General features: G+C 44.7%; 1 protein-coding gene across 4 annotated transcripts in view; it reads right to left on the bottom strand.

The window, feature by feature from the left end:
- Window positions 1-14,282, bottom strand: part of DAAM2 (dishevelled associated activator of morphogenesis 2) — a 257,388-nt gene that overhangs the window by 9,096 nt on the left and 234,010 nt on the right. For all 4 annotated transcript variants that reach the window (XM_064158321.1, XM_064158324.1, XM_064158323.1 and 1 more), the window contains 3 exons: window positions 13,518-13,625; window positions 11,450-11,510; window positions 6,169-6,300 (listed from right to left, as the gene is read on the bottom strand). In XM_064158321.1, coding sequence (XP_064014391.1) covers window positions 6,169-6,300; window positions 11,450-11,510; window positions 13,518-13,625 — 301 coding nt within the window. The remainder of the gene's footprint in view (window positions 1-6,168; window positions 6,301-11,449; window positions 11,511-13,517; window positions 13,626-14,282) is intronic.

Raw genomic sequence — 14,282 nt, 5'->3', positions numbered from 1 at the left:
ACACAGTTCAGCCTGAGGTGCTCTGCACCCTAGCTCTGATTTCTGCTTCCCACGTAGGATTTGTGTCACCCTGTACAAATCACTTGACTGCTCCATGACCAGGTTCCCTGTCAAAACAGTACCTGCTCTTGTGCACAACTGTGAAACTTTTAGCTAAGCACTCATGCCTGTAAAATGCTTCCCAGAATTTTATGACGTGCTGTAATACCAAAGAACAAAGGCTGAAACTTGCTTATTCCTGAAGTCATTTGGGGACAGATGACATGAGCAAGAACAAGATGGAAAACTCTGTTTCAGCAGGTTTTCCACTGTAATACAGGATGGTATCTCTTTTTTTCATTAAAAATTCATTTCCACACCATAAAGGCCCCCAGGTTCCATGATATAACAGGTCCAAGAGCTCAGTGCCAGCTCTGCTTCCTCTGCCAGACTTTCCACTGAATTCATCCTCTTGCCAAAGCAAATGGTTTAGACAGTTGTTTGTTTTAAAAGGCCATTTTAGCAAGGAGAAGGAAAGCGGGACAGCAGCACACACACTCTGCTGTGCTTGCCAATGAAATGTTAAACAGTGGCAGAAGAGCTCTGGAAACGGCAGGAATGGGGGCTCTAGGAAGAGAAAAAACAGCCATTTGCTTCTCTCTGGGCTGTCTGCTGCTGTGGGGGAAGCCATGTGCAAATGAATTATACCATGTAGCCATGCAACATCAGCTGCCTTCCTGCGACAAGTAATCTTGAGCTTGCCACTATGAAGACTCCAGACCTGAACTGAGACTTTATGGGACAGATTCAGATTGGTTAATGGAAAGAACCTAGCCGATTTCAGGTGGAGGTGGGTCAGGCTCTCCTTGTGCCTAAATTCTCTTGAAGGAATGATCTAGTTCTTCACACCAAAACATTCTACCCTGCTTCAGACTAGCACAGAATTTCACAGCAGTTTGACTGTGGCTCTGGCAGCTGATAATTAAGATACAGATGCTACAAACTTCTCTGATATTTTAGATGCCAACCTGCCCTGGAGCATCTGCAGTTTTAAGTTACTGCACCCTAGCCACACAATTTATTTGCCAAATGACTGTTTCTGATAGCAAGCTGTGACGCCTGATCATGCTCATCATAACCTTGTCTTAATTCTCTCAGTCTCCATGCTGACATTACTTACTCTTTAGCCCCAGAGGCTGACAGAAAATACCAGCTCCCTGAAATGAATGACTGAATTGCACAGCCTGCAATTGGCACTTGGACTACAGTATTTCTGCATGCTCCACAGCATCTTGCCATTAAGTACTCTTCTCTCAGACAGATTTTGGCTTTCATTGCCTTTATGTTCTTCAAAACAGTTACTATATATGCTAAACTTATTAAATGCATGTGCAGAGTTTTAGCTCCTTTTCACATGATGCTAAATGCCCTGTTAGTGAGGAGCTGTAAGGAGAAAAGCTGGGGATGCAACTTTTCCTACCTGCCTCATCAGCCTAGTCAAATACAGGTTTCTTCTCTCAAAGCAACTCTAGGTACACATTTAGAAAGCATTCCAAAGCTGAAAGAACAGACTGTAAACTTGGAAGCAGAGGTTTCAGCTCAAGACAAGATTTTGAGGTCATGTGTACTTTTATATCAACATTTTATATTAGTCTGGTTGTTAGACCAAACTTTTTTGGGGTGATGTAATTGTGTGGGTAATGTGGTCTGGGGCTTGGAACTTTCATTTGGGAGCCATATATAAGAGGAAGGAGATGTTTTATGTTGTGCTGAATGTACAATGGCATTGTAGTCTGTATCAGGAACAGTGTGGCCAGTAGAACAAGGGAGGTTCTCTTCCTCTATACTCAGCACTGGTCAGGCCACACCTTGAGTGCTGTGTCCAGTTCTGGGCCGCCCAGTTCAAGAGAGAAGTTGAGATACTGGAGTGTGTCCAGAGAAGGGTCACGAAGCTAGTGAGGGGCCTGGAACACAAACCCTATGAGGAGAGGCTGAGGGAGCTGGGGGTGTGCAGCCTGCAGAAGAGGAGGCTCAAGGGGGACCTCATTGCTGTCTACAACTACCTGAAGGGAGGTTGTAGCCAGGTGGGGTTGGTCTCTTCTGCCAGGCAAGCAGCAGCAGAACAAGGGGACACAGTCTCAAGTTGTGCCGGGGGAAGTCTAGGCTGGCTGTTAGGAGGAAGTTGTTGCCAGAGAGAGTGATTGGCATTGGAATGGGCTGCCCAGGGAGGTGGTGGAGGCACCGTCCCTGGAGGTGTTCAAGCAAAGCCTGGCTGAGGCACTTAGTGCCATGGTCTAGTTGACTGGCTAGGGCTGGGTGCTAAGTTGGAGTGAATGATCTCAGAGGTCACTTCCAACCTGGTTGAATCTATGATTCTATGAAGGCAGTGGCTTCCTTTCTGCCTCTATAGAGTAGCCTAAGTTTTAAATTCACCATAGGAATGGCAATACCTGGCTAAGAAAACTTCCTAATGTAAAAAAGTTGATGCTTTTTTTCATGTTCAAACACGCAAAAACTGGACTCCAGGGCAAAATTTCACTTTCTCCTGCCCCTACCTTCCAGTTTATAGGAAATGGCAGAATTCATTATCCCTTGACCTAACCTATATATTCCCTTATAAAGTGGCATTGAAAGTGAGAAATACACAAAAATAACATGAACCATCTGTGCTAGGGGAGCCTGTTTAAAGAGTGGGTTTAAGTTTTCAATTGGTTCTTAACCAAACCATGCAGTTACTGCACCAAAATGAATACAGCTATGAGGCTGCTTCTGCAAAATGCCTTCATCTGATCATAGAGCCATAGAATCAACCAGGTTGGAAGAGACCTCCAAGATCATCCAGGCCAACCTAGCACCCAGCCCTAGCCACTCAACCAGACCATGGCACTAAGTGCCTCATCCAGGCTTTGCTTCAACACCTCCAGGGACGGTGGCTCCACCACCTCCCTGGGCAGCCCATTCCAATGCCAATCACTCTCTCTGCCAACAACTTCCTCCTAACATCCAGCCTAGACTTCCCCTGGCACAGCTTCAGACTGTGTCCCCTTGTTCTGTTGCTGGTTGTCTGGGAGAAGAGACCAACCCCCACCTGGCTACAACCTCCCTTCAGGTAGTTGTAGACAGCAATGAGGTCACCCCCTTTAAAATCAAAATACCACTTTTTCCTTATGGCCACTATCAGTAAAGAAAAAAAAAAAGGGGGGGAGGGGGGGAGGAGGCAAAAAAAATCCTACAATGTCTGACTGTGAAAACTATCCTCTATAGAGAAGGCCAGCACCACCCCTTGGCAATGGAATGTTTCCATAACTAAAAGTAATAAAGAAATTGCTTCTGCTAATACTCTAGACATTAAAAAAAATTTCCCAGGTTTGAAAAGATAATTTGCATTATTTTAAATCCCAGCTGAGGAAGCACAGCTTGAATTAACTCATGGCAATCAATTAGCCACATCTACATTTAGAACCACAGCCAGCTGCAGCTGTTAAAATGAGGGCTTCATTATTATTATTATTAATAATAAATCTGTGACCCAGACCAATTCTGTCTGGGCTCCTTAGGACTTTTTTTTTTTAAGTCCTCCCTCTCCCATTATGGTTTTTTTTTCTTCAATTTGCTTTATTGGATGAAAAAAAAAAATAAAAAGCAACAAACAAACCAAACAACAACAACAAAACCTAAACCAACAAAAAAAAAAACCCTCTCAACCTAACCAAAAACCAAATCTGGGATGACCAAATGTCTTGCTTCCTCTTTTCTTTCAATTGGCTAGTTACAGCAGGTTTCCATGGTAAGGAAAAACCTTGTGATTCAACAAGCACAGAGAGCCCATTGAAGCTGGTAGATGTTACAGGCTTTGCAAAGCACATCTGGTTTGCTGAAAATTTCCAGCTTTCCTTTCCTTTTTTTTTTGCTTGTGTTTTGTTTTTGTTTTTAAAGAAAGAAGAAGAAGAAGAGAGGAGGAAAATATTATGAGGCAAACACAAGAAATAACTCAGCGTCGGTTAAGGACAGACAGTTCCCTTTTAGGTGTCCAAAAGCAGCTTTTTGCCAGTGGAAGAACCAAAGCCATAGGTTGAGCAGGAGTTGGAATGGCATGTGTTCAAATGCAGTAAGGGTGTGTGAGGAGAAGGCAGAGGAACATTTCCTAAGCATGTTATAGTCATTAAAGTAAAATATCTCTTTATGTTGAGTGCTTTATGTTGGCTATGTCTAAAATTGTGTAACACCTTCTAGACATATTGATCCATCTACAGGGAGATTCTCTGGCTGCTCTGAAAACAAAATAACAGTATTTTTTCCTGCAAGTGTCTGATCAAGAAAAGTTGCACTGCTGTGCTGGACATATTCCACAAGCCAATTTTTAACCTGAATGACTGGGCAAAGAATCTTCATTGGACTTCTGTCACAGTGTGTCAAAAGAAATGACCGCCTCCATCTGACACCAAACCACAAGCAGGAAGTCTAAGCCAAGGACAGAGTGTATTTGCTTCCAGGAATGTGCATCTCTGCTAGTTTGAAGCTGGCTAGAATGTTTTGGTGAGAAGAACTAGATTACAGGCTGTGAAAGGGAAACAATGGTGATGTCTACTTCACTCATAGGCTTGCTGAGAGGTATAAGAGCAAGAATCCAAATACAGATAAGGCAGGCAGTCTCTCTCTGGGCTGTGGGCTGCATTTTTCTCTCTCTAACCTAACCTGATTAATCCACCTGCTTCCTAACCCCCTGGCTGAACCTCCATTCTTCCTTGGGCACAAGGCAACATCTGGGGTAAGGGTGAGAGGGGTGGGAAAAGGTGGAAGGGTGGTTGGGAGCCCCTCCTGGGGTCTCAGGTTTCTGGGAGGGCTGTTGTGTTTCTGTATTACCTTTACCTTGTCTATTTCTGTCTATAACTGTATCTACTGTAAATATCTGCTTGTATATTGTGCTATCTGTAAATATAAGCTTCATTCAATTTTCAGAGCTGGCTGAATCTAGTCTGGGTGATTTCTAAAGTGTGGGGGAGGGTAACACCCAAATCATAACAACATGCCAGCCACCAAGGGCAGATTTGCTATTAAATATCATTTACTTTAGGACTTATTCTTCTCTAAACATTTTCATATGCTTATGATCTTTTCATATAAATTCCTCCTCATTCAACTAAGGCACAAGAGGGATTAGTGCCAGACTTCAGTCATCAACAAAGAACAAGAACCTCCATAGTAGTACAAAAAACCTTACGAGGAGAGGCTGAGGGAGCTGGGGTTGTTTAGCCTGGAGAAGAGGAGGCTCAGGGGGGACCTCATTGGTGTTTACAACTACCTGAAGGGAGGTTGTAACCAGGTGGGGCTCAGTCTTTTCTCCCAGGCAACCAGTAACTTAATGAGGGGACACAGTCTCAAGTTGTGCCAGGGGAGGTATAGGCTGGATGTTAGGAGGAAGTTGTTGGCAGGGAGAGTGATTGGCATTGGAATGGGCTGCCCAGGGAGGTGGTGGAGTCACCGTCCCTGGAGGTGTTGAAGAGAAGCCTGGCTGAGGCAATTAGTGCCATGGTCTGGTTGATTGGACAGGGCTGGGTGCTAGATTGGACTGGATGATCTTGGAGGTCTCTTCCAACCTGACTGATTCTATGGTTGTATAAATCTGGTAATGGAGATGCAGACAGTGAAAGGACAAAATTATACCAGCAGCATCTGAAGAATAACATGTGCATGTTTCTGACTGTGCAAGGAGGATCTAAGAACAATGGACAAATAATCACATTTAAGTGAAAAATACCAGGTAGTCAGGGCTACCAAACTACCCAGAGGTGCATTTGTAAAGGAAAGAAATAAGCAGAGTAGAAAGAAGTCAGGAGCAGAGTACAAGATATGAGGAGACTGTCACTAATCACCAAAGAACTGCTGAACTGCTGAAAGGGCAGTCCCTCCAATACCACGGCATGGCATGCTATCTTGGAACAAAGCTATTGTAATTCTATGTCACACATAAGTAATGGTAAAGATTAACAATGAGTGGGCATTGAACCTTCTTTTGATCTAGAATACATTCTACATGGCTACAGATCAGTTTGGGGAAAGTAAGAACCTACATTCCGCGACTGTGATAGTTTTCACCAAGGTCCCAGTATCTGAAATCACTGCTTCTATTTTTATTCAGGCTTTTCACTGAGCCAGTGAAATCCCAAACACTTCAAATGATATTCTTACCTTGTCTCTAGCTTCATTGAGAAGGTCTTCTAATTCTGAGAAGCTGAAACTGGCCACAGTGATGAAATCGCTCATGACAGGAACAAACCTGTCCCCTGATTCCCGCATGCGTCTCTTTTGGTAATCCAGCTCCTGAAACAAAGGAAGCAATAGATAGAGACAGGCAAGCATCAAAAAATTCCCTGCTGACACAGAAGGGAGCAGGGAAGTCCATCTATTGCACTCAATGCAGACCATGCTCTGCTCCTACTCCACGCACTCATCTGTTACATGCAGAGATGTAACTCACAAAGTCCAAGTTTTTGCCTTTTCGGTGTGAGAAGGAGGTTAAGGTGAAATGGGGAGGGCCTTAGTTACAGTTCCCTTTATGCTCAAACAACAACCACTCCCCAAAAATCCACAATGTTGAATTTCTCAAGCAACTTTATAGAAGTTGTAGTATTTGTGGGAAAGAAAAACCAAAACCAAAGCAACAAACAAAAATAAGACATCAAAACAAAGGTGTAACACCACATCAAAGTAAGCTCTGTTTATCCACTACTCCACACAAAACAAAGGAGTAAGATTCCTTTTTTCTGGCTGATGTCTTCCAGTTTTAAGCCAAGATCACCCATACCATCTCTTCCTTTATCCCATTCACCATGCCTGTGGCACAGAAAGAGCCACAGAGCTCCTGAAGATAAGTTATAGCAAGAACAGCAGTCTCCCATGCCTGAGCTTGGTTTGTGCGCTGTAGACAGTCTCATGGGGACAATGAAACTCTTATTTGGGCCTCATCTTGATACTCAGCTGAATAATCAGTGGGAATGATAAAGATTTACTTTCTCTGTAGGGAAAGCAGCATGAAACAGTAGGTCAAGTTACAATCTGACCCTCTGTTCCCTTTGGAAAAAAATATTTTTGTGCTGGCTGCAATTCCAGCTGCCTGCATCTTTGGTGCTCTCTGCTGCTGAGCATCAAAATACTGCCTCACAGAGCCAAATGGGTAGGCTTGTAAGCATCTATGCTGAGAAACATCTTGGGATTTGCTCCACAGGGAGTAAAGAATGACTTTGGCCACCAACAACCTAAAATCAGATGCAGTATTTCTTTTGCTCTGATGTGATCTGGAAAGAGAATCTAACCACTACAAGCAAAGACCACAAGGCAAAAAAAAAAAAGGTGCAGGAAAAGCAATGAGTAGGTAGCCAGAGAAAAGTCCACATTAAAGACATGCTACTTCCCCTGCTTTATATTACATCCTTTTCTCCACTGGTTTTTCTGCCACATCATAAGGGATGGTCCCAGGAGCATTATTACAGCACTTTGCAATGGGCTGTCTCTATGTTACTTTGAACTGGATGTTAGAAGCACAGAGAATGTCACTTCACATGCTTCTAAGAATTATACACAGCTTTTTCAGTCATTCTCATTCTAGTTTTTAAGCTAATTTTAGCTGAAAGTTGTTCTAACCTCTCCCTAAGCAGGTAAGTGTAACAGTCCTGTCACCTAATTCACTGCTGAAAGCTATGTCATTTAGGACTGTAAGTGGAGAGTGATGCTCAAAGTAAAATTAAGATTAGATAGTCTGCCCTTCAACTCCAAATTAACTCCTTCCCTGCAGAATAATGCTTCCAAAATAAAACAATTCCACACAAGTCTCAACACTGTACTCAGCACTGGTCAGGCCACACCTTGAGTGCTGTGTCCAGTTCTGGGCCCCTCAATTCAAGAGAGATGTTGAGGTGCTGGAAGGTGTCCAGAGAAGGGCAACAAAGCTGGTGAGGGGCCTGGAACACAAACCCTATGAGGAGAGGCTGAGGGAGCTGGGGATGTGCAGCCTGGAGAAGAGAAGGCTCAGGGCAGACCTCATTGCTGTCTACAACTACCTGAAGGGAGGTTGTAGCCAGGTGGGGGTTGGTGTCTTCTCCCAGGCAACCAGCAACAGAACAAGGGGACACAGTCTGAAGTTGTGTTGGGGGAAGTCTAGGCTGGATGTTAGGAGGAAGTTGTGGCCAGAGAGAGTGATTGGCATTGGAATGGGCTGCCCAGGGAGGTGGTGGAGTCACCATCCCTGGAGGTGTTAAAGAAAAGCCTGGATGAGGCACTTAGTGCCATGGTCTAGTTGACTGGCTGGGGCTGGGTGCTAGGTTGGCCTGGATGATCTTGGAGGTGTCTTCTAACCTGGTTGATTCTATGATTCTAAGTAATCAGCATGACTATGTAATCGGCCCAAGAGTGATGGCAGAGACTAAGAAACTCCTCTGCATCTTCTACAAATGGCCTATAGGAGCACAACAGCAGAAGCCAGCACTGCCCTTGAGAGGTTAGGCTTCTGGCTCTCTAGAGAGATGAAAAGACCCAGTCATAGCAGTGGTTACTCTGCTGACAAAATGGAGAAGACAAAGAATTGCTTAGCATCCTGCACAAAGGTAACAGTTGCATGTATGCATTGACAACAATTATGTCTAATTTTCACAAGGAAGCTGCACTGGGAAGGCAAAGAGCTAGCAGCAGCTTTAAGAACATCTGACTGGAACTATTTTTAGCTTTCTATTCTTAAGGGGCCTTGAAGAAATGTCTCAGTCACTGGAGCCAAGGCTGTGGTGAGAACACACTGGAATGGAGTCAAGAATCACACCTTCCTCTCTTCTCCCTTCCACCTGACAGTGATCTTCTATTGTTGATATAGTGCTCCTTTTTGCATGCCAGAAAACCAGGAATTCAGGAAGCAGACTGGGAGGTGCTGGCAGGCCCAAATTAAAAATATAATGGCAGAGAGAAGACTGAGGAATTAAGATGGTGGTTAAATGGGAAGGAGAGGCTGTCCATGGAGCCCATGTATGGGAAAGAGAAGAAAAATTGGCTGCAAAGGCAAGAGGACAAATAACCCAATCACAGAAAGCAAAAGGTTTAAACAGGAGGAATTGTCTGTCCCAGCCAAAACTGGGCCACTGTTCATGTCATGAACTTCTAGTCAGCCTTCCCTTTACAGGCACTTCTAATTCATAAACACTGCACTCCATATATGCAGCAGTTCTCATTGATGCGTTCTTCCTTACCCTGACAATCCAGAAACAAGGCTTGGAAAGTTTGGTTTTTTCACAGGAAGATGACTGGTTAATTACATGATGGACTGCTGGAGACAGCCAGACAGCTTGGGGGCCACTGACAGGACAAGAAACCCTTTCTCTATTCCTAGAGCCTCAGGACACATACAAAGAAATGAAGTCATCATTGTCTGCCTCAAAGTGGAGGACCTTGTGTTAGCTCCTTGTAGGTAATCCTCTCATGGAAACTACCCGGTGCAACTCCCAGCAAACGATGTCTTTGCCAGCAGTCAGCAGAATGCATCTGGAATGATCTACTAGCATTAAACAGACATGAGTTGAAAAGAACAGGTGAAACAGCCTGAATACAAAGGGGCACTGAAAACCGTGACTAATAAAACCTTATCCGAAAGGGCAAAGAACAGCCAAACACAGCAGAAACCCTTCTGAGTTCCAATGACCTCTGCCTTCTGTCTCAGCATTATCCTTGCCTTGCTATGTCCAGCAGGCAAGAGATGGCAGTCACACTCTGTATGTAGGATTTTGTCCCTATACTTGCAGATGAAGAGAATGATATTCATAGGGTCAGAATATGTTTGCCTGTGATGGGAGACACTACGGCACAGAGACAACAGAGTGACTTTAGCCTTTAATCTTTACTTTTTCAACTGCTGTGCAAACACTAACTTGTGATTCTTCACATCAGCCCTTGTGAAAGTTAGGTATTTTGGATGCCATTTCAGGAAGAGGAGGCAAATGCACGGTGTTGTTCAAAGACACACAAGTATCACAGTATCACAGTATCACCAAGGTTGGAAGAGACCTCACAGATCATCAAGTCCAACCCTTTACCACAGAGCTCAAGGCTAGACCATGGCACCAAGTGCCATGTCCAACCTTGCCTTGAACAGCTCCAGGGATGGCGACTCCACCACCTCCCCGGGCAGCCCATTCCAGTGTCCAATGACTCTCTCAGTGAAGAACTTTCTCCTCACCTCCAGCCTAAATTTCCCTGGCGCAGCCTGAGGCTGTGTCCTCTTGTTCTGGCGTTGGCCACCTGAGAGAAGAGAGCAACCTCCTCCTGGCCACAACCACCCCTTAGGTAGTAGCAGACAGCAATAAGGTCTCCCCTGAGCCTCCTCTTCTCCAGGCTAAACAATCCCAGCTCCCTCAGCCTCTCCTCGTAGGGCTGTGCTCAAGGCCTCTCCCCAGCCTCGTTGCCCTTCTCTGGACACACTCAAGCATCTCAATGTCCCTCCTAAACTGGGGGGCCCAGAACTGAACACAGTACTCAAGGTGTGGTCTAACCAGTGCAGAGTACAGGGGCAGAATGACCTCCCTGCTCCTGCTGGCCACACCATTCCTGATGCAGGCCAGGATGCCACTGGCTCTCTTGGCCACCTGGGCACACTGCTGGCTCATGTTCAGGTGGGTATCAATCAGCACCCCCAGATCCCTCTCTGTCTGGCTGCTCTCCAGCCACTCCAACCCCAGCCTGTATCTCTGCATGGGGTTGTTATGGCCAAAGTGCAGCACCCTGCACTTGGAGCTATTGAACCCCATCCCATTGGACTCTGCCCATCTGTCCAGGTGGTCAAGGTCTCACTGCAGAGCCCTTCTGCCCTCCAACCCAGCCACATCTGCCCCCAGCTTGGTGTCATCTGCAAACTTGCTGATGACTGACTCGATGCCCTCATCCAGATCATCTATGAAGCTGTTAAAGAGGATGGGGCCCAGCACCAATCCCTGAGGGACACCACTAGTGCCAGCTGCCAGCTGGATGTGGCACCATTCACCACCACTCTCTGGGTCCGGCCCTCCAAAGTATGTCAAAGGTACGTACAAGCAAGCAGCAAGTATGAGAGTTAGGTTTGCATATAACAGTGCATATAACCTGTTTACTTCTACTCTATGAGCCACGTGGAGCACTTGTTCAGCAGCCAGCCAGCCCTCAGTAAGAAACAGCAACAGTTCTGTTTCTTCTTTCAGTCCCTGCCATTTATCAAGCTGTCCTTTAACTTTCCAGGCTGAGATCAAATAAGCTTTTCATTAGGCTTAAGTCTGCTAAAATCATCAGCAGGAGCTCCACGTGAGGAGCTTTTATTTGTTTTTCCTTGGTTAATGCATTTTGGAATGGAATGGAAGGGAACAGGAAAAGCAAACCCACTTTCTCTTATCATCAAATATACAACGCACCCAATTCTGAGTAAGATATTTTAAGCATGGCACATTGGAAACCTTCAGATACTTACAGCTTCAACGGCTTTCAATCCGGTCTTTATGTTATTGACTTCCTTCTCCAGCTCTACCAGGCTGCACAGGAGACAGAGGCAGAGCAGATAAAACAAAAAGAGCAGTGTTAGACAGGAGCACAGGAACCGCGCAGCAGAGCAGACCACTGGCCCATCACGTCTGGTATCCTGCCTCCGGCACCAGCCACGCCGGATGATTAGAAGTGAAGGGAAGGGGATCTGTGGTCTGGGATGCTTTTTAGAAGAGATGTAAGTTGAGGCAGACCCTGCTGACCTGGAGTCTCGTTGAAGATAGATGTTTTTTCTCGGAAGGAGAGGGGGTTGCCTTCAGAACCTCTGCCCTGTAAGCTAAGCAAGGAGCATGTGCCACAAGGGCAGCTTGCCATAGCCATCTGACACATAAGCACACACACTACTGGGGTCCCAGATTATCTCTGTATATGACTCTTGAGCAATTTAACTGCTAATTCCCATCGACAGCACATTTACACGTGATGTTTGTCTTCCTCACAGCGCAAACATTGCTCTTTTCTGCCTTGAAAGTTTACATTGTAGCTGAGTGCATAACTCAGCTGTTACTGTTAATACTTGCTCAGTCATATTAACTAGAACCAAGTTTTGTACTGAATTTCTGCTCATCCTACACAAACAAGAGGGTTTTCCTAGGACTTGTATAAAAAAAAACAACCAAAACCCTTTTCATTTCACAGTATCACCAAGGTTGGAAGAGATCTCACAGATCATCAAGTCCAACCCTTTACCACAGAGCTCAAGGCTAGACCATGGCACCAAGTGCCACGTCCAATCCTGCCTTGAACAGCCCCAGGGACGGCGACTCCACCACCTCCCCGGGCAGCCCATTCCAGTGTCCAATGACTCTCTCAGTGAAGAACTTTCTCCTCACCTCAAGCCTAAATTTCATAGAATCATAGAATGTTAGGGGCTGGAAGGGACCTCAAAAGCTCATCCAGTCCAATCCCCCTGCCAGAGCAGGATCACCTAGACCAAATCACACAAAAATGCATGCAGGCGGATTTTGACTATCTCCAGAGAGGAAGACTCCACAACTTCCCTGGGCAGTCTGTTTCAGTGTCCTGTCACACTCACAGTGAAAAAAAAACTCCTCCTCATGTTTAAATGAAACTTCCTATGCCTCAGCTTTCACCCACTGATTGTCCTTTGCCCTGTCATAGGGCATCACCGAGAAGAGCCTGCCTCCAGCCTCCCGGCACTCCCCCTTTACATACACATATTTACATATTACATATATCCAGGTAACTTGTTAGTAACTTTTGGCAAGGAAGCAGGCATCTCCTCCAAAAATTTGATGAGTACATCTCAAAACCACCACTAAAGCCTTAGCCTTTAAGTGTGAACCTACATGTACTTTTTAACTTGTCTTTCTTGAGCTGGAGTAGCTCCCGACACAAAAATTCATGGCTGAGCAAATACTATGCAAAGGTATTTTCAGGAGGTGTTCTGAAAAGAATGTTAGTATTCTGGGGAAATGGTTTGTGTAGTCATTTACCACAAACACCTACAGAAACAATCACTGAAATCTGGGCAGACAGTATGATGCTTTCCACGTTTCTGTATGAGACTGATTTGTGCACAAGAATTGGAATGACCTTCCTGAAAATCGCCTCTGTGCCTATCTGGCTCTGCCTTACAAACAACCCTTCCATTATTGAGACAAAATAGAATCAACCAGGTTGGAAGAGACCTCCAAGATCATCCAGGCCAACCTAGCACCCAGCCCTAGCCACTCAACTAGACCATGGCACGTGACTTAGATGAAAAACCACAGAATATGGTGAGTGAGTTACAAACAACAACCAGTCTATTTACAACATCTGATTCAGAAATAAGGTAGATGCTCTCATATCCAAGGAAAGTTGTCAACTTAATTATCTACAAATGGGTTTGGACCTGTTGGTGTATGTCTGAATAACATCAAGGATGTCAGCAAAGGCATGTATGGCTGCAATGAAAAAAGGTGCTTATCATTGAATTAACATAAACCACTAGGAACTCCATCCCTGGGAAGCAGTCATACCACTGGACTTACTTGACTTTTGCTGCTTCAGGAAGGTGCTGCAATTCAGACTGGATATCTAGGATATCTGGATAATTCTTTTCAAAGATCATAATTAAGTAGTGCAACAGTGTAATGTTCCTGAAAAAAAAAACACCAAACAAACAAATAAACAAAAGACAAGAACAAAACACCACCAACAAGCAAACAACAAAAATACCCCAGCAGGGAGAAATGAGAAATAATACAATGGTGAGAAGGAAAAAGGATGGTGGGAGGACTGTGACAAATCAGTGCAAAATATTTGGGTAGAAGATGTGCTTGAATGAACAAAACAATGTATCAACAGTTAGCGGCTCTGTTACTGAAAGAGGGTATCATGGGCTGAAATAATTTAGCCCTTTATGAACCATACTTCCTAAAACCTCAAACAAATAAGTTGTGCCTTGATTGATTCTGGAAGCATTAGCATGTATCCAGCCATCTCCATGGTGTCATAGAAAAGAAAAACATGTAACACGGCGTAGTATTTGTCCCCAGATACGCCAGAAAATAAGCAACTAGTAGTACTAAAGTGACATTAACTCATAAGGGACAACTGATTTGCTCTCAATGTGGATAAAAGCTAAGAGTTAGCTAAAAAGAGGAAAAGGTTCTTGAAGACTGGAGAAGCTACAAAGACAACTCCTACAATAACGTAACAGTTAAACTTAGAATCATAGAATCAACCAGGTTGGAAGAGACATCCAAGATCATCCAGTCCAACCTAGCACCCAGCCCTAGCCAGTCAACCAGACC

This window comes from Pogoniulus pusillus, chromosome 18, assembly GCF_015220805.1.
Source record: "Pogoniulus pusillus isolate bPogPus1 chromosome 18, bPogPus1.pri, whole genome shotgun sequence".
NCBI lineage: Eukaryota > Metazoa > Chordata > Aves > Piciformes > Lybiidae > Pogoniulus > Pogoniulus pusillus.
The sequence above is the reverse complement of the archived record's forward strand: the minus strand, read 5'-3'. Positions and strand labels throughout refer to the sequence as shown.